Source organism: Balaenoptera borealis (assembly GCF_965194805.1).
Source record: "Balaenoptera borealis genome assembly, chromosome: 18".
Taxonomy (NCBI): Eukaryota; Metazoa; Chordata; class Mammalia; order Artiodactyla; family Balaenopteridae; genus Balaenoptera; species Balaenoptera borealis.
Window position 1 is genome coordinate 68240756 of NC_138877.1, and position 27827 is coordinate 68268582.

Sequence of the window (27827 nt, forward strand, 5' to 3'; positions counted from 1 at the left end):
CAGTTATGCTATCATTAGCCTAACTGCAATCAGCAGGATGTCACCTTGCTTCCAAAAGCGCCCATGCTTAGTACCTTTTACAATCACTAAAAACCCAGGCGACAGCACCATGCAAATCTCTGTCCATGGAGCTTAAAGTCACTGACAATTTTGCATAAAAAACTGAATTTTCTTTTCATGCACAGTTCTCACAATCAATTCAGATTATTTTTAATCTGGACAAAAATTGGTTTCATTTTCAGTTCTGAAGAAAGCAGAGGTTTTACAGTTCTTAAACCCTCAACCATAGTATATAAATAACTACAATAATATACTACCATATTATTTAACATAAGTTTAATATGTTACTATGACACTGAATTATTTAACATAAGTTTCATATGGCTTCTAGGACTAAATAAGGACATGATCAAGATCTAAATCCCTGCATATTTGGGGATCTTTGCACCTCAGAACATATTCCAGATGTCACGAGAAATAAATCTCTTAAACGCCCAATCTGTTCTCCCTAGTTGGCAAAGTAAATTACTCGTGCATAGATAAAAATCTTAATTTTAGGACTCTTTAGGATGTTAACAGCTCCCTCTCTAGCTCTATAGTCTGTGCGTTTGAGCCTGACCCACAATTCCCATTGCACTCTTATCACTGATGTGAGTTTCCTCTATCTCTACTCAATATCTTCATGAGACAAACGTTCTGTCCCTACTCCTACAATGAACACGCAGGTCAAGCTTCATGTTTCCTGGGTCTCATGAAAGCAGTGTAATAGTTGAGGTCCCAGTACCTTTCTACTTCCCAGAAAGGTGACTTCACTCTCAGCACCTTCCTAGGAACTCAACCTGCAACAGGTCACAACCGTCCTTCTTCCTTCCAGGGTGCGAAAACAGCCAAGAGGCAGAGGACTCCCAAAGGGGAACACCAACCCAAGGGCTCCCTGGGGCCTGTCTGTGCTCCTTTTCCCTCTAGACTGCACACTCTTTGAGGACAAGGTCTGTGTCTTAATCAAATGTTTATCTTGTAGTGTCTGTTGAGTAAATGAACAACCAGTGACAAATGGGGATCTACTGAACACAAGTTTTTAAGTTACAAAAAATTGTAACAACACAGCATTTCTGTCTGCTAACGTCACTGTTAAGAACTCAAAAAATGCCTCAAGATCTGCTAAGATCCTGACTAAAAGATAAACAAGAGGACACTGAATCCTCAGGAGGCTCCAGGGCAAGACACCCTGGACTGATAAGAAGAAGATCACGAGGAAGCCTGGAGCACAGAAGCCTGGGCTCCATCTGGCCTCTGCCCCTCCCCTCCCAAAGGTCACCTTTGATGGAAATGAGCTCCAGGGCCACACTAGGCCAGGCTGCAAAGCAAAAAATCTGGTCCGAAAGGAGGAGCTTAAATCCACTGTAGGCTGGTCAGCGTCCCCCCACATTGTGCGGGTGACACCAGGCCAAGACCACAAAGGGACAGGCATCACAGGTAGAACCCAGGTCTCATAACAGCAAGTGTACAGCTCACCGGAATATGCTGGGAGACTGTGGGGTAGAGTGGTTTGGGGCTTGCTTCACAGAGTTGGAGATATCCAAGACACCACGACTCCAAGTTGTAAAGAAAGAAGTCAGCACTCTTTCTGATCATTTCCAACAACTCAAGCTATGGAAGAAGACATCTCTGATTTTCTCAAATTCTGGAAGCTATTTTGAAACGCCTTTCCTCAAATGGACCCCCCCTCCCCAAAATCCACCAAAGGAGCCCATCCCCACCATCCCACCACCTATGGGGTCCCCAGCAACTATGCCTGATATATTAATTCTTCCAGGAGAAATTAACATTGTGTCAGGAATCTTTGCCCATCTCAGTTTTAAGTGGCTTTGAGTTCTAAGTCCCTTTAAAAGTTTGATACTTTAATTGGTTTTTCACAAAATCAACTCCAAAGAAATCAGTAGGATACACATTCTTCCATTTAAAAAAAACAATGATAAAACAGCAGTTATTTCTCATCTTCTGGAAAAAAAATAATTAACATTCTCTCAGAAGGTTTTCTTTAAAGAATAAAGAAAATTAAAATGGCTAAATGAACATATTCAAATCCTGGGAAGAAAAAAAGCTAACCTCAGAGATTAAATATCCTGTAAATTCTAGCTAGTGTAATGGTTTATAAATGAATTTAATATACTATAAATATTATGGGACCTCTGCTATCACCATAGGAACTCTGCTTTCTACTTAAGAAAATAGCAATAAGTTAGAATGACAGATTAAATAAATTCTCTAAACAATCTTAGAAATACAACTCTTTCTGTAATGATACAATTTGAACAAATTGCCATTTACAGCTGAATATTTATCTTAGCCAAGGCAAAGCAGGCTGAAAGGTAAAATGACCTAGATGAAGAGAGTTTATTCTACATTAAAGAACTTTAGGTTAACAGGCCCATGAAGGTTTTTTCCTCATGCCACATAATTATTTTAACCAAAGTACACATAAAACCATGATTTTATATCCCTTAAAAAAATATTATCTGACTACTAAATTAATTCTTCCTTCTTCAATAAGTTTCTATTGAGATCTTTTGTAGATTAATCTTGTAATTCTTGCTTTTTACTTCTTTCTCTCTGTCCTCCTAATATCCCTTAAACAGAAATGAGGAACTCATTTCTTGGCTTATGGAAAAATGAATGTCAATTTCACCTACAAACTGGCCTAGGACTAATGAAATATACAAATGGGAAAGAGATCCATGGTACAAATAGATGTTTCATATTCTGATATTATCTGATTACCACAGTATGTAAAGATACTTGATAAAATGCAAAAGTAAACAAAGTACATTCAATTATTTCCTGGGGTCAGTGGAAAATACATTGGATCAGAGCCAGTAAACTCTGTAGATTTTGTTCTTTTTTCTTGTCTGTAACATGAACTGTATGACCATAGACAAACAGATTAATCATGGTAGATCTTATCTTCCTCATCTGTAAAATTAGGAAGCTGAACCAGATGACCTCTAGAGATATCTTTCACCTCCAAAGCAGTATGATTTCATTTCCACGTCACAAATTTCTACCAACCCAGAGAATTCATGGTACTTTCCACAAAGGCGTGTAATGATTCAAATTAACCATTTAAAAGTTTCTGACAAACTCAAATTTTAAAATTATATCTTTTTTGACACACCCTGCCACCTTATCAAGAAAAAAGTGTTAACTATCAGCCAGGTGACCTTAAGAGAGTCACTTGATTTCTCTGGTCTTCAGTTTCCTCATCAAAACAGAAATTTAAACAAACAAATAAACAAACAAACAAAAAACCCCACTATCCCTGTCTATCTGACTACATTTTTCCAGAGGCTCAAGCAAGATGTTTTTTGGAAAGAATTTTATAACACCGTCAAGTGCAACGTTTCATTATTTCACCTGGGCCTCCTTCCTCTGAGCATTCAAAGCAGGACTCTTAACTTGTTGACAGTATTTTTGCTACCAAGATGCACGTGTGTATCTTATTCCAGGAACACATTTTACATTAAGATGCACATCTGTATAAGCACTAAGATGTACAATTTTCAAAGAGGACTAATTGGAGTGTCTTACATGAAGCACCAAAATTTCCCTCCTATATTTGTTTTCTTTTTTCTTGATAGGTTATTATCCATTCACTTATGAAAGTTAAACAATTAGGAAATATTAGACTATATAAAGAACAAATCATATTCCCTTTTCACGTATTTCCTTCCAACATTTTTCTTACACACAGGTTATTTCTTACACAACTGTGACGTACATACTTCCACATACTATTTCTTTTTCACCCAACATTAAAATTTTCCCCTGTTATAAGTCCTCCATAAGGAGCACTTTTAAGAGTTATATGATATTCCTTTAGGCTGCCCTCATAAATCACAAAAGCTTGTACTTACTGGGTATTTACTGTGCGCCCTATTCTAAGTGCTTTATATGCATCTTCTCACTTAATCATCACAAACATCTATGAGATGAGTGCTATTACGATGTCCATTCTTGGGGTGGAGAGACTGAGAAAGCAGAGCTTTCTCTGAAGAGCTGGGTTTAGAATCTCCTGAGCTCAAGTTCTATCCACTATATCCTACTGCTACTCCTCACAGAACTATCCCCCTATTAACAGAAACTTGGTTATACCACGGTATTTTCTAAGCGCTAGAATTCAGAGACTAAACATCTGATATGTAACTTATTCCTGAAACAAGAGCATACTGTACTGTAGCATCTGTAATACCATAAAACTTTTTCATCAACAAAATAGTGCTTATGCTTTTTAAAAAAGTGAACAATCTGTATATACTGTTTATAATTTTTTAATTTATCATGGTAAACAACTTTCCTTAGAACATTTCTATATCCACATGACAGAACGTGTATTTTCTGTATGAAAACACAGTATGTGAATCTCTAAGTACACAGAGTTTGAGAATAAACTTCTGGTGGTCAATGGAGATGGTGGGCAATTCAATGACATCTGCTTTCAGATTCACTTTCAGACTAACATTCAACAAATGTTAATCTATAATAAATAAATGGGCACATCTCCAACACATGCACTGACCCAGCCAGCTTCCCTAAGTAGACATACCCAAGCACTATTTTAATTGTATTTATTCCTGCCAACTTCAAAGAAAGCGGGAGGCAGGGATATCCCAACAAACCATTTGGCATTACAGAGCTCTGATCAGGTAGTAAGTCTCCTTGCCAACAATTTGCTGATAAGAATTTAAGGAGTCCATTAGAGAAAAAGAAAAAGTGACAGAGATGTAAAACAGAAAAAACTTCACCATCGAAGTACTTCCTAATGATTTGCAAAACTCATGCTTCAAGTGATAGAAAAGCACTCCCAGGTTTTTATTATTTGTATTTTTGTTTTATTTTGTTTTGTTCTCAGATGAGTTACTAGATACCTAACATAAGAATTAGATCATTGTGTTCTTTTACACATTGGAGTTCAACAGATTGGGTGAAAAGAAACTGTCCTAAAAAAGGAAATGAATATTACTTGTATTAAAATGCGCAGCTGCTCTCAAAACCTATGCAAAGATCACACAGATTTACTGACAACTTGCTTTTTCTAAACTAAAGCAGACAAAAGGCCATCCTCAAAGTGATGCATTCTTATGTACATGAACATCATCAAATCTATCAGGTTGCAGTGAGAAACTAATGATATAATGGATCCTGTGCCTTAGGAAAGTTAATCTGGCAGAGGGAGATAGGCTAGAATGAGGTAAATAGAAATGGGTGCGGGGGAGAGAAATTAGGGGCAGTGGGGAATCAAAAAAAGATTTAAAAATAAAACGTGTCAGATGTAGAGACTTCAGGAGTCTTTCATTCATCAAAAAATAAATATCTAATATCTTGTAATAACCTATAATGGAGAAGAATCTGAAAAAGAATATATATATATATATATGTGTGTGTATAACTGAATTACTTTGCTGTGCACCTGAAACTAACACAACATTGTAAATCAACTATATTTCAATAAAAATTTTTTTTAAATATATATATATATCTCGAGCCCCTGCTAATTGCCAGGTACTGGGGAAACCATGGTGAACCAACAGTCCAGTGAGGGAAACAGATGCGAAACAAATGTACATACACATCAATACATAAATTGTGGGGCTTCCCTGGTGGTGCAGTGGTTAAGAATCCGCCTGTCAATGCAGGGGACACGGGTTCAAGCTCTGGTCCGGGAAGATCCCATGTCCCGCGGAGCAACTAAGCCCATGCGCCGCAACTACTGAGCCTGCGCTCTAGAGCCTGCGAGCCACAACTACTGAGCCTGCGTGCTGCAACCGTTGAGCCTGCGTGCTGCAACTACTGAAGCCGGCGTGCCTAGAGCCCGTGCTCCGCAACAAGAGAAGCCACCGCAATGAGAAGCCCGCGCACCGCAACGAAGAGTAGCCCCCGCTCACCGCAACTAGAGAAAGCCCGCGTGCAGCAACGAAGACCAAACACAGCCCCCCCCCCAAAAAAAAGAAGAAGAAGAACCCACCACATTCAAGACAGTGGCTGTCCCATCAACCCAGGTGCCAGGATGTGGACAACGTGGTCCCCAGCCACCCTCAATGGAGAGGCAGCGTGAGGGAGAAATAAGCCTTTCTGTTTTAGACCACTGAGATTTGGGAGTCGTTAGCCCATACTGACTGATGCAGAAATAGAACGTGATAGATGCAGTGATGATAGGATGAGGAAGGCAAAAGGAGATGAACAGAAGAGGCAAAGGAGGAATTAGAGATTTCAGAGTTGGTGACCATGCAACGCTGACTCTCACTACAGAAAACAAGTATGCAAAAAGGACAGCTGCTTTGGGATGAAAAGTGACTGTTTATGTTTCATAGATGCTAAACTTAAGGAACTGGTAGGACAGCCAAGTACACGTCAGGCAAGTTAGCAGAAAAGCAGGTCTGAGCTGGGGGAAAAAATCAAAACTGAGATAATGATTCAGAAATTGCAATGACGGTATGCAGCTCCCTGCAGAGTGAAGGGAAGAGATGAAAAGTTATGAGCCAAAGGTGGAGAACGGACTCTTTCGGAAGGGGGGTGAGTGAAGCAAGGGAACAGAGGAGCGGGAGGAGAACCAGAGAAGGGGAGAGGGGTGCTGCGTGGTAACAAATGCTGCAGAAGACAAGGTGAAGGGGTGAGGACAGAGAGGCCACCCCACACTAAAGGCAGAAGCCAGGCTGCAGGGGCACAACGCAAGGCCACAGAGTGGTTAGTATTAAAGTGGTAACAGAACCCAGGCCCCCAAACTTAACCACAGGCCTCACTGCCTCCCAACACTATAATGGAAGAATTTTCTCAAGTCATTATTCTTCTAAAACTAAACTTAATGGCATCATAAACAACCCAACCCCACAATTCATTTAGACTACTGTTAAGACCTTTAGATAGTTTGCAGTTGGTCAGTATTTTACATTTTCTGCCTTGAACCGTCAGCACTGTGACTTCAGTCACTGTCCTTTATGTACATTTCAGTTTAGTCCTTAGGGGGAATTCCTACTGAGCCAAAGAACGGAAGCATGTTAAAGTTCTTGATACATACAGCCCAGCTCAAAAAGTTATACCATGCATGTTACAAAACCCAGGTGACACAATTCTCATAAAATGCCATGCGAATCGGGCCCCTGGAATTGTGGGACGAGGAAGCCCTGCAAACAAAAGTGCCCGGCTCACCCCATCCGTGCAAAACCTTTTCTATCTCTGCAAATTTGCAAATTTATCAAGCAAAATGGCACCTTGTTGTAATTAATGTTTCTTTAATTGTTAGCAAGGCTGAACATTTTTTTCTTCTGTTCTTTATTGGCTAACTGTATTCCTTTCTTTGAGGAATTACCTATTAATGTCCTTTCCCATTTTTCTTCTGGAGTATTTTTCTTTTTTTAATTGGTTCGTAAGAACTCTCAATATATTTTTTTAAACTTAACACTATGACAGAGATATAGATATATAAAGAAGACAAATACTGTTTCTAAGCTTACTATTTGACTTTTAAATTTATGGTACTTGTAACATACAGAACAGAGGTTTGAGTTTGCATGGGGAGGCAGAAGGCAGAGTGGTGAGTAGGAACACATGGTCTGAAGCCACAGTGCCCAGGTTCAAGACACAGATCCCCCACTTATAGGCTTGTGACCCTGAGGTGACTTGACCTCCCATGTAAAGACCTAACACATATCCTAGGACACTGTAAGTGCTTAATAAATGCTGGCTCCAGATATATTTAGTCAAGAAAAGCAATCTTTTATTATCATAATACAAGCTTACCTTTGTTAAGCACTTAGTATTAAGGATCTTTACATATATTAAACTATTTAATCTTTAAGAATGCCCTAAGATAATAATACCTAAAAATCCCAATTCTCAGATGAGCAAACTGAGGCTTAGGTGAAGAAACTTGATCAAAGTCCTCAGCTCATCAATGGCAAGGCCCCGGTTCACCTCCCAAGCCCAGGCCAAACTGCTATTTTCCTTTACTTTCATGCTTTAAAAAAATTCCTCTCCACCCTTACATGATTATTCACCCATGTTTTATGCTGTTTCTTTGATTTATTTCACATGTGACTCTTACATTTAGTTATCACTTATTTCAGTGACACAAGTAAGTCCCCTATATACGAACGAGTTCCATTCCAAGAGTGTGTTCTTAAGTCCAATTTGTTCGTAAGTCCAACAAAGTTAGCTTAGGTACCCAACTAACACAATCGGCTATATAGTACTGTACTGTTAACAGGTTTATAATAGTTTTCACACAAAAAATACATTAAAAAAAACACAAAAAATAAAGAAAACATTTTTAATCTTACAGTACAGTACCTTGAAAAGTACAGTAGTACAGTACAACAGCTGGGATACAGGGGCATGTTCACATCTTTGAAACTTTGCAACTTGAAGGTTCATATGTAGGGGACTTACTGTATAAGGTGGGACCCCAATACTTTTTTTGCAATATCATTTACTCAATGGTGTACCCACCATGTTTGACTACTGCTCACATGCACCCTAAAGGTTGACACACACAGAGGCCTGTTTTCTGTTCTGGGTCATAGACTTCTCTTTGGGTCCTTAGGCTTGTGTGACACAAAACTGTCATATTATTTACCCCCAAGATTACACTGAGGGGAAGATCTCTCTAAGAAGCGTTTATGATGTGTTCTCAGCCAGTCATTGAAATTGTTCCCCAAATTAGTAACTGTATTTCTCAAAGCTTCCCTCCCTTCCTTCTAAAACTTACCCCTCTCTGCCCAAGCTGCTCTGCTCCTTCTTGGCCTAGCTGGGCATTTTAAGCATGTGCTCAATCTCTATCTCTCATTCTTTTCTGGAGAAAAGTCTCCCTTATTATTACATCTTCCAGGTCCAGTTCAATTCTTCACAAACCCTTTCCCAAGTATATCCGTTCTCTGTTATTTCATCTTCACGTGTTCTCTGAACCAGGCATTTGAACCTTTATATGTGCTCCTGCGTACTGCTATCTTTTTGTTGAAGACTGACCTGTCCACCTGTTTAGACCATAAACCCTTCAGGGCAAGGGCCTGCTCCAACACAGCAGCAGGTCCTCAGCACCCAGCAAAAAGTCCTAGCACAGAGCAGGCCCTCAACAAATGTGGATGAAGATTTCACAATTCCGTTCTTCCCTTTTCAAATTCAAGGCATTACTAATGTCCTCCTGTCTCCCAATATTCAAATGGACCAGAAACCAAAGAAATAGAACCTGTTGTTGACTATCTAGTTGGAGATGGGCCTCCAGCCTGCTTCCTGTATTCTGGGACATTTCTGTTGTTAGGACTCTACCAGAGGGTGGAGAAAGACAGTGAGGTGAAGCTCAGGCCAGTTCTGTTACCGATTTACTATCCTATCTGATTTAAAATTACAGCCAAAATGAGGTTTTACGTTACCTGAGTATTTCAAAGAACACCACCCCTCGGGTCTCAGGTTACCTCAGATCATACTGGAATCTCGTGTTGACTGAACTGGGAGGGCGAGAAGGGCCCCAAGCGTGCACTCCGGGAGATTATCATCCCACACCTCTGTCCATCATCCTCCAGTTACACAAAGGAAAATTTAGTGACGGCCTGACTTGGTTTCATTTCGTTTCATACTGCAGGCTCTCCGATGGCTGTGCAATGGTGTCACCAGCAGGGGCTTGGTGTCAAAGGAGAGCCTGAAGCTGAGCACGCTGAGATAAGATCGGCAAGGAAGCCGGCAGCCAGATGACTTGGACATCAATACCCAAGCGCAATCGAGCCAGCAAACCCATGCGAAGCGCCCTGTCCCAATATTTACACAAACCTTTCAGGAAAAGAATATTTTTAGGCCTCGGGTGGTATACTCCGTTAGATCTAGGTCATTATGATGCTATCTTTAATACATCTGAAAGGCCCAATCGCAACTCAACCCTGATCAGGGAATTACTTCTAGTTTTTCTCCTGAGCTTGCATATATTTTGAACGTGCGGCCCTCCTGACTATTCTCAATCACGGACAGCTAATTCTGGAATTGTGAGGATTCTTCTTTCATTACCCAAAATCATAAATTACATTTCCTACAGTTAAGAATATTACTAGTAGTACCTCTGCTACTCTTATAAAAGCATCTTAGAATCGAATCCTGTTGGTAAGGAAAGGGACTCTAGAACAATCTAGTACACCTCCTCATTTAACAGAACAGGAGCCCTGAGGTTCAGAGAAGTTAGGCGACAGCCCAGGGTGACTTAAGTAGCTGGCAGAATATCAGCTGGGCACCATCTAAGGGCTTTACCTCTATTGCTCATTTAATCCTCCCAACAACCATATAAAGTAAGTATGATTACTATCTCTACTCTACAGATGAGGAAACCGAGGCACACCAAGGCTAAGTTATATGCCTAAGACTGCACAGCTGGTAAGGGGTAGAGCTGGAATTACAACCCAGGTGCTCTGACTTCAGAGCCCACGCTCTGCACTACTAAACCTCTAGGATTAAAACTCAGGACTCCTGACCCCAGGGAGGGTTCACTCCATCATTAATAATTCTAAGGCTCATGAAAGAGTAAACCACATTTGAAAAAGCCAGCAAAACTTGTTAGGACACCGATTAGAACAAACTACCATTAAAAGATGTTTCTTAGGCAATCTGGGAAATCTGAATAGTATGTCAACAGATTATTGCAAACTTTAACATAATGGCATTGTAGTAAGAAAATATCCCTATTTTTAATAATACACACTGGGTATCATATAGGGGTGAAATGATGGGAGGCATGGCACTCACAACCACACAAAAAAACGAGGCGGAAAAGGGGACAGTTAAACCAAGTTTAGCAAAATCTTGATAATTACTGAATCTGGGTGATGGATTATGAAGGTTCGTGATGCTATTCTCTCTGCTTTTTTGTATTTTTTCTTCAAGGTTTTCAAACAAATCAATACACTACCATTTTTAAAGGCCCAGACAGGGGCTTCCCTGGTGGCACAGTGGTTGAGAATCTGCCTGCCGATGCAGGGGACACGGGTTCGAGCCCTGGTCTGGGAAGATCCCACATGCCGCGGAGCAACTGGGCCCGTGAGCCACAACTACTGAGCCTGCGCGTCTGGAGCCTGTGCTCCGCAACAAGAGAGGCCGCGATAGTGAGAGGCCTGTGCACCGTGATGAAGAGTGGCCCCCGTTCGCCGCAACTAGAGAAAGCCCTCGCACAGAAAGGAAGGCCCAACACAGCCAAAAATAAATAATAAATAAATAAATTTAAAAAAAAACCTATGTAACAAAATTAAAAAAAAAAAAAGGCCCACACACCTGAGCTTATGAAAAATGAACCTATCAAACAACAAAAAATTTATGAGTACACCTTACTTTTACACTTTAGAGCTTGTTTTTTAAATGGCAGCCTTTATTACCCACTGAACTATTTAATTCTGTTGTTTCTGATCTCACTAAAAGCCACTCATCAATACTAGAAACACGAGAAAGGCTAGTTAAAGCCATACCGCCATACCCTGTTCGTTTTTCTTTTAGTCCATCTACAGAATTGCTACGTTAGTCAGCTAGTTAAGAGATATTTACTGTGTGTTTACTATGCTGTAGGCATTGTATTAGCACTGACCCAAGCTGTCAAAAACAGAGCAGAGTACTACTTCCATCCAAGCATGGATCGGTGGACCATGGGATTCCAAACCCCGGCTTGGTTGCTGCTCTGTCTCCTGCAAGGATCGGGGTACCTTCTTAGATGCTCCTAGAACAAAGCCGAGACAGGTGCACCTGCTGTGGCTTCCTGGCAGACACTGGGGAGCAGCAAGAAACAGCAGGCGGTGGCAGAGTACCTGGCAGGAGGTGAGGGGGGTGAGGCTGATGGGTAATTTTTAGTATCTGTGAGCTACTGCAAATTGCTCCATCTGCAATGCAGAATCACTGCAGTGTATTTCCCGTTCAGCGGGGGAGCCTTTCAAACGCCCAAGGAGGCCCACCTACTTTCCGGCATTTTGTGTTTGTTCCATCACAAGTTTCATCAGACAAGTGATCACAGACAGACAACACTAAGGGTTGAGACACCAGCCAAATGTCTGGCTGTTCATGCTTAAGGGTGAATAGGGAAAAGAGATGTACTATTACAGTGTCATGAGGTAGAACACAGCAGCAGTATGTCGCACATGGGAATGGACACTACTAGGTCACTATTAGTAGGCCAGCCTCCAACAGGAAGGGCTGTTGAATTCAAGGACTGTTGCACATGAGTAATGAGCAGTGTTTTGCTCAACCTAATGGCTTATCAAACTAGTACCTCCTTTTCAGTCCGGGTCTGTCCGCACTTTGGAAATCATGATTTTATTTACTCTTCTTTTGTCTCAAATCTCTAATGAGGACAGTGCCCCCAGTCAAAAGAACTAAGTTTCCTTCCAGAACAAAAAAGATGCCACAGATGTTTGCGGGCTTTCTCCTTAACATACACACATTGGCAAAAGTCAGGAAGATGCAGGATATACTACTGAGGCCAAAGCAACTGAAGTTATGGAAGAGATCCCAGCTTTTGGTCTACTCTCAACTCCTGCTCTACTCCTTACCATCAAATGATCAACTTCAGTAAAAAGAGAAAAATAAAATCCCTTATTACTGAACAAATTGGAGTTTGAGGAATCTAGAGGGAGCTGTCAGAGCAATTGAGAGAAAAATCAAACTGAGCAGACTAGCTATGGAAATCAGTGAAGCTTCGTCTCCAAATCTCCACAACCATCATTCATGTCATTCCGTGTCTGACCAGAAAGGGCATCTATCTGCCACCGAAAAGATGAGCCAGGCCCTGTGTTAAGGGACCCAGCACTCCACCCCAACAATAACCCACACACAGCCCCACAAAGCCCAGAGAATCACTTCCAAGGCCCATCTTCCTGGATCGTTCCAACAAACACAAGTCACCCACAAACAAGCCCCTTTCAAGAAAACAAAGGCCAGCGCCAACGCAAGGAGCTGCTAAAAGTTTCCAGCTACCCAGGAGAGCACGCTGCTGCTCAAACATCGCTCCCCTTCCGCACCTTCCAAGTGATGGGGTGTACTGCGTTTCCAAATACAGCAGGACCAGCCCGGGCAGTGGAAAAGCTGATTTAAAACTTCATCTTCCTCACACCCAGAGGCCTATTCTCAAAAGACTTTCTGCTACGACCAGATTAATCACCGGTCTGCTTGCTCCGAATCCCCAAACTTCGTAGTAATTTGCACCCATGCTGAAGTCACCGGGGATTCCTATCAAGACCCTTAACCCTTGATAAGAGGCGGCCAAATCTCAGGATGCCGGCCAGGGGGAGGGAGTGGAGGAGAGAATGCGGAACCCCTTCCCCTCTGGAGCTCAGCCCACCCAAAGGGTCCGCAGGGCCATATCCCACCCTGGGTTGCGGACTGGAAGAGGAAGCCCCCGCCTCCACTCCCCTGCGCCCCTCCAGGCCACAGGTGCCAAGCCCCTCCAGAATAAGGGAGGACAAGGGGAATGTGGGAGGGAGGGAAGGAGGGAGGGCGAAAGGAGAGAGTAATTTTTCAGTCGGCAGAGGGACGTAAAGTTGGGGGGGAGGGGGGATGAGGGAGATGGCTATCTCACTCCCAGGAAATTTCCCCGGAGGGAAGGGGCCGCAGTGGGGAGAGGACCCCCTAGACGCAGGGTGGGGGTCTGGGAGCTGCTGCCCCTCCAGGACCTTCCCTTCTCCCCTGTCCAACACCCCCCTCCTTCACCACCTCTTAATCCCGCAGACCCAGTAGGGTCGGCGGCTCCGCCTCCGCCCCGCCGACTTAGAGGAGCGTGAAGGAGGTGGCCGCCCGCCCTCCCGCCCTCCTCCCTCCCTCCCTCCCTCCCTCCGTGGTCCCGCACTCACCAGGAGCACCGAGCCGCGCACCACCTCCGACACGCTCTGCCGCAGCTCGGCCGCTGTGCCCGGCTTACTCAGCGCCCGGGTGAACTTCCGAGTCTCCGCCGAGGCGGGGAGCAGAGGCGGCTGCGACATCCTCGCCACCAGCGCCGCCGCCGCGCCTGCTCCGGCAGTCCGGCCGGGCCGCGCCGCCGCCAGGTGCGCCCTTGGCGCTCCTCCCGGCCCGCCCGCGGCCCCCGGCGCCGCCGCCCGCTCCCCCCGCCTCTCGCCGCGCGTCCGGGCGGCGCAGCCCGAGCCACGCCCTCCGCTCGGTGTCACGCCCCGAGCCGCCCCCCTAGGATCCCGCGGTTCCCCGCGCTCCAAGCGGCGCCGGGGCTCGCTAGGGGCCACCGTGCTTGTGGCCGCGGCGGCGGCTCCCCCATGCCACCAGCCTCCCTCGGCGCCCGCTCGCCGGGCCGCCTCCTCGGGGCGGGGTGTCCGGCGCGGCGCGGGGCGGGGCGGGCGGAGGAGGGGCCGGCGCGGCGGGACAGCGGGCCCTACAGGTCGGGCGGCGGGTGCCTTACGGCGCGGGAGGCGGGCAGCGGGACGCTGGCAGCGCGCTGCCCCGGACCCCTGGCGGGGCAGGTAGGGACCCCGGGGGGCGCCTCCTCCCTGGTCCGACTGCTCCCCAGGCCGCACGTTCGAAGACCCGAGGCGAGGGGTGCGCAAGCCGCCGGGAGGGCGCGCGACCCGGCGCCCTCCCGGGTCGCCAAGTCCTCGGAGCCGGTGCCTATACACTGGGACCCTGGGTTCCTTGCCCGCGAAGCCCCAGCATCTTGGGGACTCCGCGGTCACCGGCAGGGTCGGGGTTCGGCGGCACCACGCCCACGCCCCCTGGGGCTGCTGAAGGGACGGAGGTTTCAGGAAGGTGGCACTCGAAGAGCACAGGGCCGTTCGGAAGCCCGGGCCGTGCGGACCGGGACGGAGCGCCCCTGCCCGGGACCCGGCGTGGAGCACCGCGCGCGCTCGTGGCGGCGCTTCTCCGCCTCAAAACACTATTCCGCCCCCAGAGGCGTCGCGCGGACGGTGGAAGCCTCTGGAGCCGAAGGGAGGGTCCGGGATGAGTCACGCAGACCCTGGCCCGCAAGGACGAGCTGCTGAGTCACCATAAAACTTCTGAGCCTGGCCCAGCTCCTCTGTACACTGAGGACAATAACCTGCAAGGGGCTGAGGGGACACGACGTGCCCATCTGCCGCGCCTCCGCGGCCGGGCGGGACCAGTGGGCGCGGAGCCCGGGAAACCCAGAAGCGCCGGCCTGCGGGCCCAACATGACCCGGGAGCTGGCGGCTGCTAGCGACAGCCACGACTCTGAGGAACTTCTTCCTCACACCGCCTTTCCGCCTTACCCATCCCTAACGGGCCCCACCTCTCTTTTTCTCCTCTTTTCTGAGGAAACTCGGGGCAGCCTAACTCTGACCTCGCCGCGGAGAGGGCGCGCGGGGAAAGAGGAATTTGCGTAGCGCCCATGGCGCATGCTCCGTGGTTTGGGTTTGGGCGGGGAGACTGCCTTAAGGGTGGGTCTGCTGATTGGTCGGTCTGCGCAGGCCACGCCCATCGCCTGCTGATAGACAGCTCCTTACCTGCGCGCGCGGTGGCACTGTGGACCCCGCCTTCAGGGGAATCTCCCGTGCCTGTGCTACCCAAGTGCACTGAGGCTTCCTAGCAGACATCAACTCCGAAGGAGGCCTCCCGTGGCGTCCCACCCTGCCAGAAAGTCAAATACCGTAATCTTAAAGTGGGAAAACTACCAATCTAGTGTAGAAAGCAAAACACCACCGTTCAGGACTTAATGGGCAGGTCTGGCCCATAATAAGCCTGGAGTTTAGGCATGCAGTCAGTACTCAGTAAATGCTTGCTGGATTGGATTGTTTTCCCAGTGCCCTGGGATGCAGGATGTAGCACTTAGTGAGCCTGACAGGCTGGAAGATAAACAAAACAATCATGCGTGGTTATAAAAACAATTACTAACCCATTTCCTTTACTGCGAAATGAGGGAGTGGCCTAGACATGAACCAGGCTGCTTCTGTTCCAGGAGTAGGGCTGGGTGACCCCATCAGGCAGAAGGCGCTGCTTTCACGGGGAGCTTGTGCTGCTTGATATGACCATGCCCATCTCATATATACGCCTCTGGGCTACATGGGATAGGTGAGTTCGGTCCTTACCTGAACTGTTAGGTGCTAGTCTGAGAATCCTAAATTTTTTCCCTTTGAGCTTCTGACTCCTGAAGAAGTTCCAGATAGCATAAATCTTTACCCCACTGTGTTACCTTAACTCTCTAAACCACATCTACTTCCATAGACTGCAAATAGATTATTTTTTTATTATTAAAAACAACAGAAGCACACAACGTGGGTTTTTTTTCCTTCATTTCCTTTTTTTGCTTTGTTTTGTTTAAGAAATATATGAACACAGAAAAGAGCACATGTATCTGGAAAGTGAAGAGTTCCCCAAATCTCCTAATTTCACCCACAGAAAAGAGCACATATATCTGGAAAGTGAAGAGTTTACCCATTTCTACTAGTCCTAAATTCTGTGCTTGCTTACTGACTCATCATATTCTAGAATTGGCAGATCTTCATTTAGGAAGCAGGGGATGATGTGTGGTGCTGACAGTAGTCACTGACAATGCCTAAACAAGGACAAGTTCTGACAGAGAAGGAGGTATGGAAATGTGAACGAAGCCCAGGAAGACTGATTTTCCCAGCAACTCCGAGCAGAGCCTCTTCTTCCTGGTGGAGTTAACAAATGGGACATTTAGGTTTAACTCTGAGCAGAAATTTGGTCCTTACACTTCTGGGTTGAATTGTGTCCCCCCCAAAAGACATACTGAAGTTCTAACCTCAGTACCCGTGAATGTGACCTTATTTTGAAAATAGGGTCTTTGCAGATGTTACCAAGTTACAATGAGGTCATATTGGACCGGTATCACTGGTGTCCTTAGAAGAAGAGAAGAGACACAGACACAGAGAAGGGCCTGTGATGACAAAGGCAGAGACTGGAACGATGCATCTACAAGCTAAGGAACACCAAGGATTGCTGGCACCCACCAGAAGCTGGATGAGACAGGATTCTTCCTTTCAGCCTTTGGAGAGAGCATTGCCCTGCTGATGCCTTAATTTTGGATTTCTAGCCTCCGGAACTGTTAGAGAATAAATTTCTTGTTCTAAGCGACCCAGTTTGTGGTACAGCAGTCCTCGGAAAGTAATACACTTACCAAAGTCTGGTTTTTTGTTTGTTTGTTTTGTTTTGTTTTGTTTTTTTATCCCCACCAGTGTGGACCTGTAATTGTGAGTTCTTACTGCATCAACTCCTGGAGAGAGGCTGTCACACCTTTATAGAAGGAGAAGCATCAGCTCCAGGTGAGGATGTTGCATGGAATGGGGAGGATGGTGTTCAGAGTGTGGTGGAAGACAAACCCATCTACTATAGCTTGAGGGAGTAACCCCGATTTTGTTTTACCAAAACTATAGGAAGAAAGCTTTCCTTTTTTGCCAAGGATGATACTAGTAGGTAGTGGAGATGAAATATAACTGCAGCCAGTTTTGAAAAGTTGCATATAAATGTACAACACCCAAATATTTATAATTCAAGCATTATCTATGTTTTAATGATAACCTCTTAACTGCATCATTTCCTTGTTAGGTTTGCTTTAGGATTTGTATGTGTCTTAATAATACCTAATTAGTTTAAAATCTCTTACAGGTGTATCCTGAAAGAGCACATCTGTTTTTAGCCTAAATAAAAAGTAACCTGTAAAGGGCAGTCAGTCCTGTGTTAGCATCCAGGGAAGGGCAGAGGGAGCTTTCATTCTTTATTTTTGCATTGATTGATTTTTTTAAAAATAAGCATCTTTTAGTTTTGTACTTCATTTTTTTTCCTATGAAAGCTGAACCCTTTATTTTATTAAAAAAAAATGTTGAATCCTTTTGTATACAAGGCATTACTAGGCGTCAAATTTTAGAACAATAAAATTCTGAAGTTTCTTACAATCTAATGGTGAAAAGATTTGGGTTTTTTTTTATTTTCGTAAACTATACATAATGTAAAGTTTACTATTTTAACTATTTTTAAGTGTACAGTTCAGTGGCATTAAGTATATTCACATTGTTGTGTAACCATCACCACCATCCATCTCCAGGACTTTCTCATCATCCTAAACTGAAACTCTGTACCTATTCCTTCCCCCTACCCTCAGTACCTGGCAACCACCATTCTATTTTCTGTCTCTTTGAATTTGACTACTCTAAGTACCTCATATAAGTGGAATCATACACTATCTGTCCTTTGTGTCTAGCTTATTTCACTTGGCATGTGTCAGAATTTTGTCCTTTTTTAAGGCTGAACAGTATTCCATTGTGTGTGTGTGTGTGTGTGTGTGTGTGTGTATCACTTGTTATTTTTATCAGTTCATCCATCAATGGACACTTGGGTTGTTCCCACCTCTTGGCTATTGTAAATAATGCTGCTGTGCACATGGGTGTGCAAATATCTGTTCTGTCTCTGCTTTCAGTTGTTTTGAGTATATACCTAGAAGTGGAGTTGCTGGATCACATAATAATTTTATGTTTAATTTTTTTTAAGAACTATCATACTGTGCTTCATTGTCTAAATGTTTCTCATAATGCTTGTTTTCTAAAAAACACTGGTTGATTAATTTTAGAAAAACCAGCATTTTAAAATTCCACTAGGTAATATAAATAGAAGACACAGCCCTTCAGGGAAGAGCATCTGGGGGAAAGGTATGCAATTAATCTAACAAATCTAGTAAGTTTACAGATACCACTTAGGGTTAATGGTACTGGAGGAATATAATCCCCTTTCACTTTTATCTTTTCAGGAGAGATTCCTAGTGGAGATGAAATATGAGGTATTTAAGAGATCATTGAGACCAGGGCTTCTCAAACTTTAGTATGCATAAAAATCTCCTGGGGATCTTGTTAAAGTGCAGATTCTGATTCAGAAGATCAGGTGTGTTACCCAAAATCAACAGTTCTAACAAGCTCCCCACTGATGTCAAATTCCTTACCCAAGCAGATGCTGCTGAAGCACAGATTTTGAGTAGCAAACACTTAAACTTCCATTCCCAGCAGTTTGGCAAACTGCAGGCCCTTAAAAATTCTCCACTTTTAAATTTTAAGGGGAAAGAAGACCAAACACCCAATAGGAAAATGGACAAAATTCATGACCAAACAATTCACAGAGAAGACATAAAATGATCAGTAAACATATGAAAAGATGTTTGGCCTCATTTATAATAAAGTAAGTGCAAATTAAAACTACACTGATATATAATTTCTCATCAATCAGACTGGGAGAAATTACAAAACATAACACTATTGGAAAGGCTGTGGAGAAACAGGCACTCACACACATGGCTGATAGAAGTACAAAGTGATAGAACCATTATGCAGAGGAATTTGGCAATATCTAACGAAACTATATATGCATTTACCTTTTGAACCAGCAGTCCCACTACTAGGAATTTACTCTGAAAATACACCTCAAATGATAATAAAATACTACACCCAAGGGTATTCATTGCAGCATTACTTGTAATAGTAAAATTTTGGAAAATATCAATATTGGAGACTGGTAAAATATGGTACATACACACAATGAGATATTATTCAACTGTAAAAATGAATGAGAAAGATGTCGATCAACTAATGTGAAATAATTTTCAGGATATATTGTTTAAATAAAACAAAAAGAGTATCTAAAGTATGCTGCCTTTGTGTAAGAAATAAGGGAAAATAAGAAAATATACTAGTATCTGCGTGCTTGTTCAAAAACAAACATAAGAAGGATAAAACAGAGATTTGTAAGTTTGGTCACCTTCAAGGGGTCAGTGGGAATAAGGTAGGAAGGAGAGAAGAAATGGGGAAACATGGAGTCAGGGACACTTCTCTGAATATACTTTTTTGTACAATTCTGACTTTTTATGTTAATGTTTCACATATTTTTAAAAATCTTGACAAAGAGAAAAGAAATAAAATCAACAAGAATGGAGAAAAACCCTAAAATGGAATACAAACAGAAACCAATGGACAGAACTCTATTTCAAATGAATAATATAACCACACTGAAGGGGGGAAATAAAATGAACTAAACCCAGTACCCTTTGAACACAATGTTTGGAATATATACCATTAGGTTAAAGACAAAAAGAACTCTTAAAAAAAAAAAGAGAGAGATGTGAACAAGTAGGCTTTTTTTTTTTTAAGATGTATCAGTCAGCAATTCTGAGATGACTTTCTGTGTATTCCAGGATAGAACAAATAAGTAATATATTCTTGATAATGAAAACCAGGTTTTTCACTGTCAGAGAAGGGAATTACAAATATAGAAAGGAGGGTTTTAGAATAAACCCTGTGGTATCGGGTTGGATTTGGAGGTATAGTGTGAACTCATGGGTTTTAATACAAATAGATTAGATAGATGATTGATAAGTAGATGAGAGTAGATAGATACACACATGAGAGTGGGGTGCTACTGGTTCATACTGGCTCCAGATAATCTTTGCTCCATTGTATTGCCTTTGCTCCTTTGTCAAAGATCAGCTGACTATATTTATGGGAGTCAATTTCTGGGCTCTCTATTCTGTTTCACTGATCTCTTTGTTTGTTCTTTTGCCAATACCACACTGTCCTGATTACTATAGTCTAGTATTCAGAATATATACTTTTTTTAAAAAAACACTTATAGGGCTTCCCTGGTGGCGCAGTGGTTAAGAATCCACCTGCCAATGCAGGGGACACGGGTTTGAGCCCTGGTCCGGAGGGCCAGGAGCAACTAAGCCCGTGCACCACAACTACTGAGCCTGCACTCTAGAGCCCGCGAGCCACAACTACTGAAGCCCGCGCACCTAAAACCCATGCTCCGCAACAAGAGAAGCCACCACAGTGAGAAGCCCGCACACCACAACGAAGAGTAGCCCCTGCTCGCCTCAACTAGAGAAAGCCCACGCGCAGCAACGAAGACCTAACACAGCCAAAAATAAATAAATAAATAAATTTATTTTTAAAAAAAAACAACACTTATAGGTAATTTCCTGGCAATCAGTGGTTAGAACTTGACGCTTTCACTGTGGTTGCCTGGGGTTCAATCCCTGGTCAGGGAACTAAGATCCCACAAGCCAAGCTGTGTGGCATGGCCAAAAATAAATAAATAAATTTTAAAATAAATAAACGTTTTAAAAAATTTAAAAAACACACCTCAACAATGAAAAGACAACCTAATTAAAAATGGACAAATGATCTGAATAGATACTTCTTCAAAGATATACAAATGGTCAATAAGCACATGAAAAGATGTTCAACATCATTAGTCATCAGGAAATTGCAAATCAAAACCACAGGGAGGTACCACTTTACACCCACTAGGATGACTATAATCAAAAATACAGACACTAACAAGTGTCAGCAAGGATGTGGAGAAATTAGGATCCTCATATATTACTGGTAGAATTATAAAACTTTAAAAAATAGTTTGGCACTTCCTCTAGAAATTAAACATAGAATTACCATATGACCCAGGAATTCCACTCCTAGGTATATACCAAAAAGAGTTAAAAACATATATCCACACAAAAATTCATACATAAACGTTTATAGCAGCATTATTCATAATAGCCATAAAGTGGAAACAACCCAAATGTCCCTCAATTGATGAATGGATAAACAAAATGTGGTATATCCACATGATGGATATTATTCAGCTATAAAAAGGGAGGTAGAGCTGATTTATGCCACAACAGCTACAAACCTTAAAAACATTATGCTAAGTGAAAGCAGCCAACACAAAAGGTCAAATATTGCATGATCCTATTTATATGAAATGTCCAGAATAAGTAGATTTGTGGTTGCCAGAAGCTGGGGGAAGGGAACATGAGGAAGTAACTGGAAGTAACTGCTGTTGGGCATGGGGCTTCTTATTGGTGCAAAAAAAAGTATTCTGGAATTAGATAGTGGTGATGGTTGCACAACTTTGTGAATATACTAAAACCACTGAATGGTACACTTTAAAGGGTGAATATTATGGTATGGGAATTACATTTCAATACAAGAAAAAGAGGATTTATTTTGGGCAAGAAGAAATTTACTCCCAATGAGAGATCTGAGATAGAAGAAAGAATGGTGAACAAATAAACTAATAAATATGTGAGCATATCTAAATAAATACTATACCAGACAAAAATAGTGATGCCTAATTTGTGGAGCTTAAATCAACCTCAAATATCAAACAACTATATATAAAGCAGGATGGTATTTGACAGGACAGTATGTGCAGGTTCTTATATTGTTCATGAGGAAAATACTGATTAGGTTTAGAATTTGTTGAATGTAACTGTCTAAGATGTTCATAGTATATAAATAGAGTGTTTCTCTTCCAAACTAGTAATGTGAAAAAGTAAAAATGGAAAAAACGATTCAGTAGAAAAGGAAGTAAGAAAAGAGAGGGAGTAAAAATATAGGAAAAGTGCAACAAATGGAAAAAATAAAATAAGCTGGTAAAAAGAAATCCCAATACATTAGTAACAACAATAATTATAAATGGACTTATACTCCCAGTAAAAGACCAAGATTGACAACATGAATTAAGAAGCAAAAACCATATATATGCTGTTTATAAGAGATACACCTAAATCATAAAGAAAAAGAAAGGTGGAATATAGAAGGATAGAAAAAATTTATACTAGGCAAATACTAACCAAAATAAAGTTTAGCATAGCTATATTATGATCAAAGTAAAGAGATTTAGGGCAAAAATCATTACAGAGTTAAAGAGATTTACTAAAGAATAACAAAAAGAAAAGTTCAGAACTTCAATTCCCCAGGAGGATATAACAATTCTAAACTTGTATGCACCTAACAGTATCTGCCTCAAAATATGTAAAGACATGGGCCATTCAGGAATTTTCATAAAAATAATATTTCCCCAAAATTATTGAATATCTTTTTTTCCTGAGGCTTCACATTCAGATTATACTTTAAAACTCTCTAGATAAGAGTCAAGTGTTAACAAAGAGTTGAAAATATTCTAAACTCTATTTCTTACAAAGATTATGAAATGTCTCAATATACTCTGAAAGAGGATGTCAACAAAATGGAATTTTTTAAGCCATAAAAGAACACTTAAAAGGATATCATTCAATACCCTTTCAAATATGAAATCATTATGTAATATCCAGTTGTCTCCTACATTTCTTATAATCATTAGTACTTATAATTGAACTGTATTAGACTATAGCATAGAGCATCATTTCAGGTTTGAACTATCCTTTTTATAGTAAATAGTTACTTTGCTACAAGACTAATAATAAAGTAGGAGGAGAATATTAAATTAAATTAGCTGGAAAAAAAGACATCAGTTTTTAAATTAGCATTTGTTACCAGCCATATTCATTCTATCCACCTTTCTTTAAAGGGCAGCACCAAGTTTGCCACCATTTTTCTAGGAAAAGGAATACAAATTGCATTTCTTTAATGTTGCAGAGATTCTTTCAAGAGGTGAATATAGGGACTTCCCTGGTGGTGCAATGGTTAAGAATCCGCCTGCCAATGCAGGGGACATGGGTTTGAGCCCGGGAAGATCCCGCATGCCGCGGAGCAACTAAGCCCGTGCGCCACAACTACTGAGCCTGCGCTCTAGAGCCCGCGTGCCACAGCTACTGAGCCGGCGTGCCGTAACTACTGAAGCCTGCGCACCTAGAGCCTGTGCTCTGCAACAAGAGAAGCCACTGCAATGAGAAGCCTGCACGCCGCAACGAAGAGTAGCCCCCGCTCGATGCAACTAAAGAAAGCCAGCGTGCAGCAACGAAGACCCAACGCAGCCATAAATAAATAAATAAATAAATAAATATTAAAAAAATAAATAATGATAAAATGTTTCAAGAAATTGTTGTCAGAGCTGTTTACTATGCACCCAGAGAGGGTTCAGATTGCGAGATGAAACTCCCTACCCCAAGGCTAAGGAGATATTTTCATCACCAAGTTCTCTCTCTTTTTGAATTAGCCTCAGATTTTCCCTCCCTTTTAACAGCTCATCACCAGCAGTTTTGCTCTAATTTGTGAACACCGTTCATAAACTACAAAGGTTGACTGACACCAAAAAGGCAAATGATGTTTGTTTATCTCATTTTTCGTTTGTAATGTGCAGTTCAGAGTTTTGTTAATATTCTTTGTAGCAGTTTGTATTACAAAGTCTAAGCTTGTCGTGTCATCATTTAATAAAGAGAGCTGGCAACTGATGTGGAGTGAAAATTGTCTAATATCACTGAATCTCAACAACCTGTTATTTCTATACTAGATGTAATCAAATAATGATCATATATAATCACAGTGAACGCATAATCATAATTGTTTGGTTTAAAAGTGCTGTTGTTGAAACGATTCTGACCTTATCAAATTAATTCCCACAATATTCCTGCAAGATAAGTGAGTTAAAGTTCATGTCACAGATGAGCTATAGAAACACAAATAGAGATGTACTCCTAGATAACTTATCTCTCCAAACATGCTCCAATGGGACTTGTGTATCAAGAATGTATCTGAGGAAGTAACTAGAGCTTTCTCCTCAATTATTTCCATTGTAGGTAAGGCTTTTCAATGAGCCAATAAAGCAGAAATTAGGCAGGAATTCTGCATGATTTTAAAATGTCTACCTGGTTAAAACTGACTAGCTGAAATATGACCTAAAAGCCAGTTTCCTTTGGAAAAGATTTATTTAGCAAAATTTACACAATTTTTCTAGGAAATATAGTAATAAGAATACAAACACAGAGTTTAAACAGATAGGGGGATACAGTCGACAATGAAAGAAATGAGAGTCAGGGGTAAAAATTGAGCTTAGAAAAGGGTTATGCTTCTTAAAAATATAAAATTTCTCATAGCAGAAAAATGTTGATCTCTAAATGCCTTTTTCCAGGCTTAGGCTCCAGAAGAATGTGGGCCAGGCTGAATGGCAGAGGAACAGGGCCAAAGAGAATCTGTGCTTAGCACAAAGAGAACTGGCGTGGCCTCCCCTACATTGTTCCTGGTGGAAACCTTAAGGCAGAATCCCTTTCCACTTGCGAAAAAGGTCCAGTGTCTAAAAGGGCAATGATTCTGTTGAGGACTGGCTATGTAATTTGCCATAATCTACATGATCTGTTCAGGACTGCCTACATAATTTTCAGAGCCCCGTGGAAAATGAAAATGTGGGGCTTCTTATTCGAGAAGAATTTTAAGAGCCCAAAGGCCCTTCTAAGTAAGCTCAGGCCTGGAGGCCCCCTTCACCAACAGCCATTAACACTTTATATGATCCCAAGGTGGTAGGGAGGTGCTCAGGGTTACAAGGTAATGGCTATTTATCAGCCAGTAAGGACATAGTTTTCAGTGTTTTAGCAACAGGTCCTGTAGTACCAGCTGTATCAGCTTTAACATCAACCAGACATAGAAAGAGCATCACCATTGAGTATATATGGGAATGTTACAGACCTACCTTAAAGTTTTCAACAGATTGTAGAATGAACAAGTTAGCAGAACACATCCTCTTGACTAACGGGGTAGAAATGTATGTATATACAGTAAACTCTAAAATAAGTAAATAATAAACCCCAAAAGATGGGATCTATGATCACCCAAAAGCAAATCTGAATAAACTGATACCAAGGACTTCAAGAGAAAGAAAAGGTGAAAACAATACTATACAGAAGCACTGAGAGCAGCACTCAAAGGCTAAGCTGTGTTCTAACCATGACCATGGATGTGGCCATGAAGAGGAGAACTAATACGGAGATGCTGTGTAAAAGCTTACCCAGCAAAACCAAATCCCAGCCATGACTTAAAAATACATTAAGGGCTTCACACCCATTCAAATAGCTATTATCCAAAAAACGGAAAATAAAAAGTATTGGCAAGGATGTGGAGAAATTGCACTGTTGGTGGAGTGTTGCAGCTGCTTCCACACTGTGGAAAACATTATGGTGTTTCTTTGAAAATTAAAAAGAGAACGACCATATCCAGCAATTCCACATCTGGGCATATATCCAAAAGAATTGAAAACAGGGTTTGGAAGAGATATTTGTACACCCATGTTCACAGCAGTATTATTTACAATAGCCAAGAGGTGGAAACAACTCAAGTGTCCAATTATGGTTGAACTGATGAACAGAATGTGGTATATACATGCAAAGGAATATTATTAAGCCGTAAAAAGGAAGGAAATTCTGACACATGCAACAACATGAATCCACCTTGCGGACATTATGTTAAGTGAAGTAAGATAATCACAAAACGACAAATACTATAGAATTCCACTTAATGAGATATGTAGAATAGTCAAAATTCATACAGACAGAAAGTAGAATGGTGGTTGCCTGGGGCTGGGTAGAGGGAGGAATGGGGAGTTAGTGTTTAATGGGTACAGAGTTTCAGTTTGGAAAGATGAAAAGAGTTCTGGAGGTGAATGGTGGTGATGGTTATATAACAATGTAAATGTTCTTAATACCAGTGATCTGTATATTTTTAAATGGTTAAGATGGTAAATTTTATGTCATGTATATTTCACCACAATTAAAAAATGTATAATAGATATAAAACTTACAGAATTTCAAGAGGCCCTCTTTTAGAAAAAGAATACAAAATTATAAATACCAAATTGGGTACAAAAGTGGATATTTAGTATAAGAAAAATCACACAAATTACAATTTTTAAAGATACTAAATACCACAAACATTACAAAATCCAGAAACATAACAGTGTTTCTAACTAACTTCCTCATGCATCTCTGAAATGCTTTTTTTCCTACAATATTTGTCTGCATACATTCTGATAGTCTCTTCAAAAGACAATGATTTTTGTACTGCTTTTTATAGTGAGTATAGAAAGAAAATTCAGTCTTCCCTCGAGCATACTTAATTGAAATTTTCTGTTATTGATAACTTAGAACAGATTTATTTCAACTTTGCAACTAGTTGTTAGTAACGTAACTCTCTTGGATTTTGTCAAATTTGAAGGAAGCAAAGAAGTTTCATAGATGAGCTGTAAGATTTCAGAATATTTTAAGTATTTTTGGGTCAATGTCTTCAAATTGACAATATTAAATAGCCAGTTTGTCATCAAAGTCCTCAGTGTACTGGAGGATTAAGAGTTTTATATTCTCCTTATCAATGTCAACGTTTCATGTTTAATCTGTAAGAATTTAAAATTCCTTTCCAATGAATTCATATAATTCACAACTCTTCACTAATCGGATTTTCAAACAATCCAAATACCATTTATTTCTCCTGATAGACTGTCCCTTCCTCATAGTGAATGATTGGTTTTAGTATGATCTGAAAGTCTGTGTTATGCTTTCCTTCTCCATGTCAGAATAACTTCTATTGACTTAATCATTCATCTTAACTGTTTTGTTTCATATTCTAGTAATTTTACCTGAATTTTCTCTCAATTTTTTAGTAAGTGAATTTAAAGAGTGTAAAATAAGCTACCCTTATGTCTAAATAGGAGTTTATAGTTTCTTGTGTGTTTTTGTTAAAATGTTCCCAAACATCTTTCTCGATTGCAGTTAATATAGTGTATTCCTAACTCAATCTTACCTTAGCAAATCTGAAAACTGTCCATGAAGGAAGTTGAGATGGAAAGACACAGTGGGGTTAACTGATTGCAGTTAAAATATCCTACTTCAACAAATTTTTTAAATACTTAACGCAACTAAGACCCAATGCACAGCAGAAACTAACACAGCACTGTAAAGCAATTATACTCCAATAAAGATGTTTAAAAAAAAGACCCAATGCAGCCAAAAATAAATAAAATAAATAAATGATAAAATAAATCTTTGAAAAAAAAACAAAAAAACCTTAAGACCATAATTTTGTGTCTCTATGAGATGACGGATGTTCACTAAGCTTGTTGAGATAACCATTTCATGATGTGAGTCAAATCATTATACT

General features: G+C 41.4%; 2 protein-coding genes across 7 annotated transcripts in view; one reads left to right on the forward strand and one right to left on the reverse strand.

The window, feature by feature from the left end:
* The window catches only part of DOCK9 (dedicator of cytokinesis 9), a 324518-nt gene that overhangs the window by 265642 nt on the left and 31049 nt on the right, over positions 1 to 27827 (reverse strand). For 4 of the 6 annotated variants that reach the window (XM_082366050.1, XM_082366036.1, XM_082366055.1 and 1 more), the window contains exon 1: positions 13857 to 14136. The exons of the other annotated variants lie outside the window; for them this stretch is intronic. In XM_082366050.1, coding sequence (XP_082222176.1) covers positions 13857 to 13985 — 129 coding nt within the window. In that variant the 5' untranslated portion in view covers positions 13986 to 14136. Of the gene's footprint in view, positions 1 to 13856; positions 14137 to 27827 lie in introns of those variants that run through there. 6 annotated transcript variants of the gene reach the window in all.
* On the forward strand, positions 13862 to 23751 carry LOC309616018 (uncharacterized protein). Its single transcript, XM_082366188.1, has 2 exons — positions 13862 to 17249; positions 23385 to 23751. Exon 1 carries the CDS (start codon positions 14271 to 14273, stop codon positions 14988 to 14990), a length of 720 nt encoding a protein of 239 aa, XP_082222314.1. The 5' UTR covers positions 13862 to 14270; the 3' UTR covers positions 14991 to 17249; positions 23385 to 23751.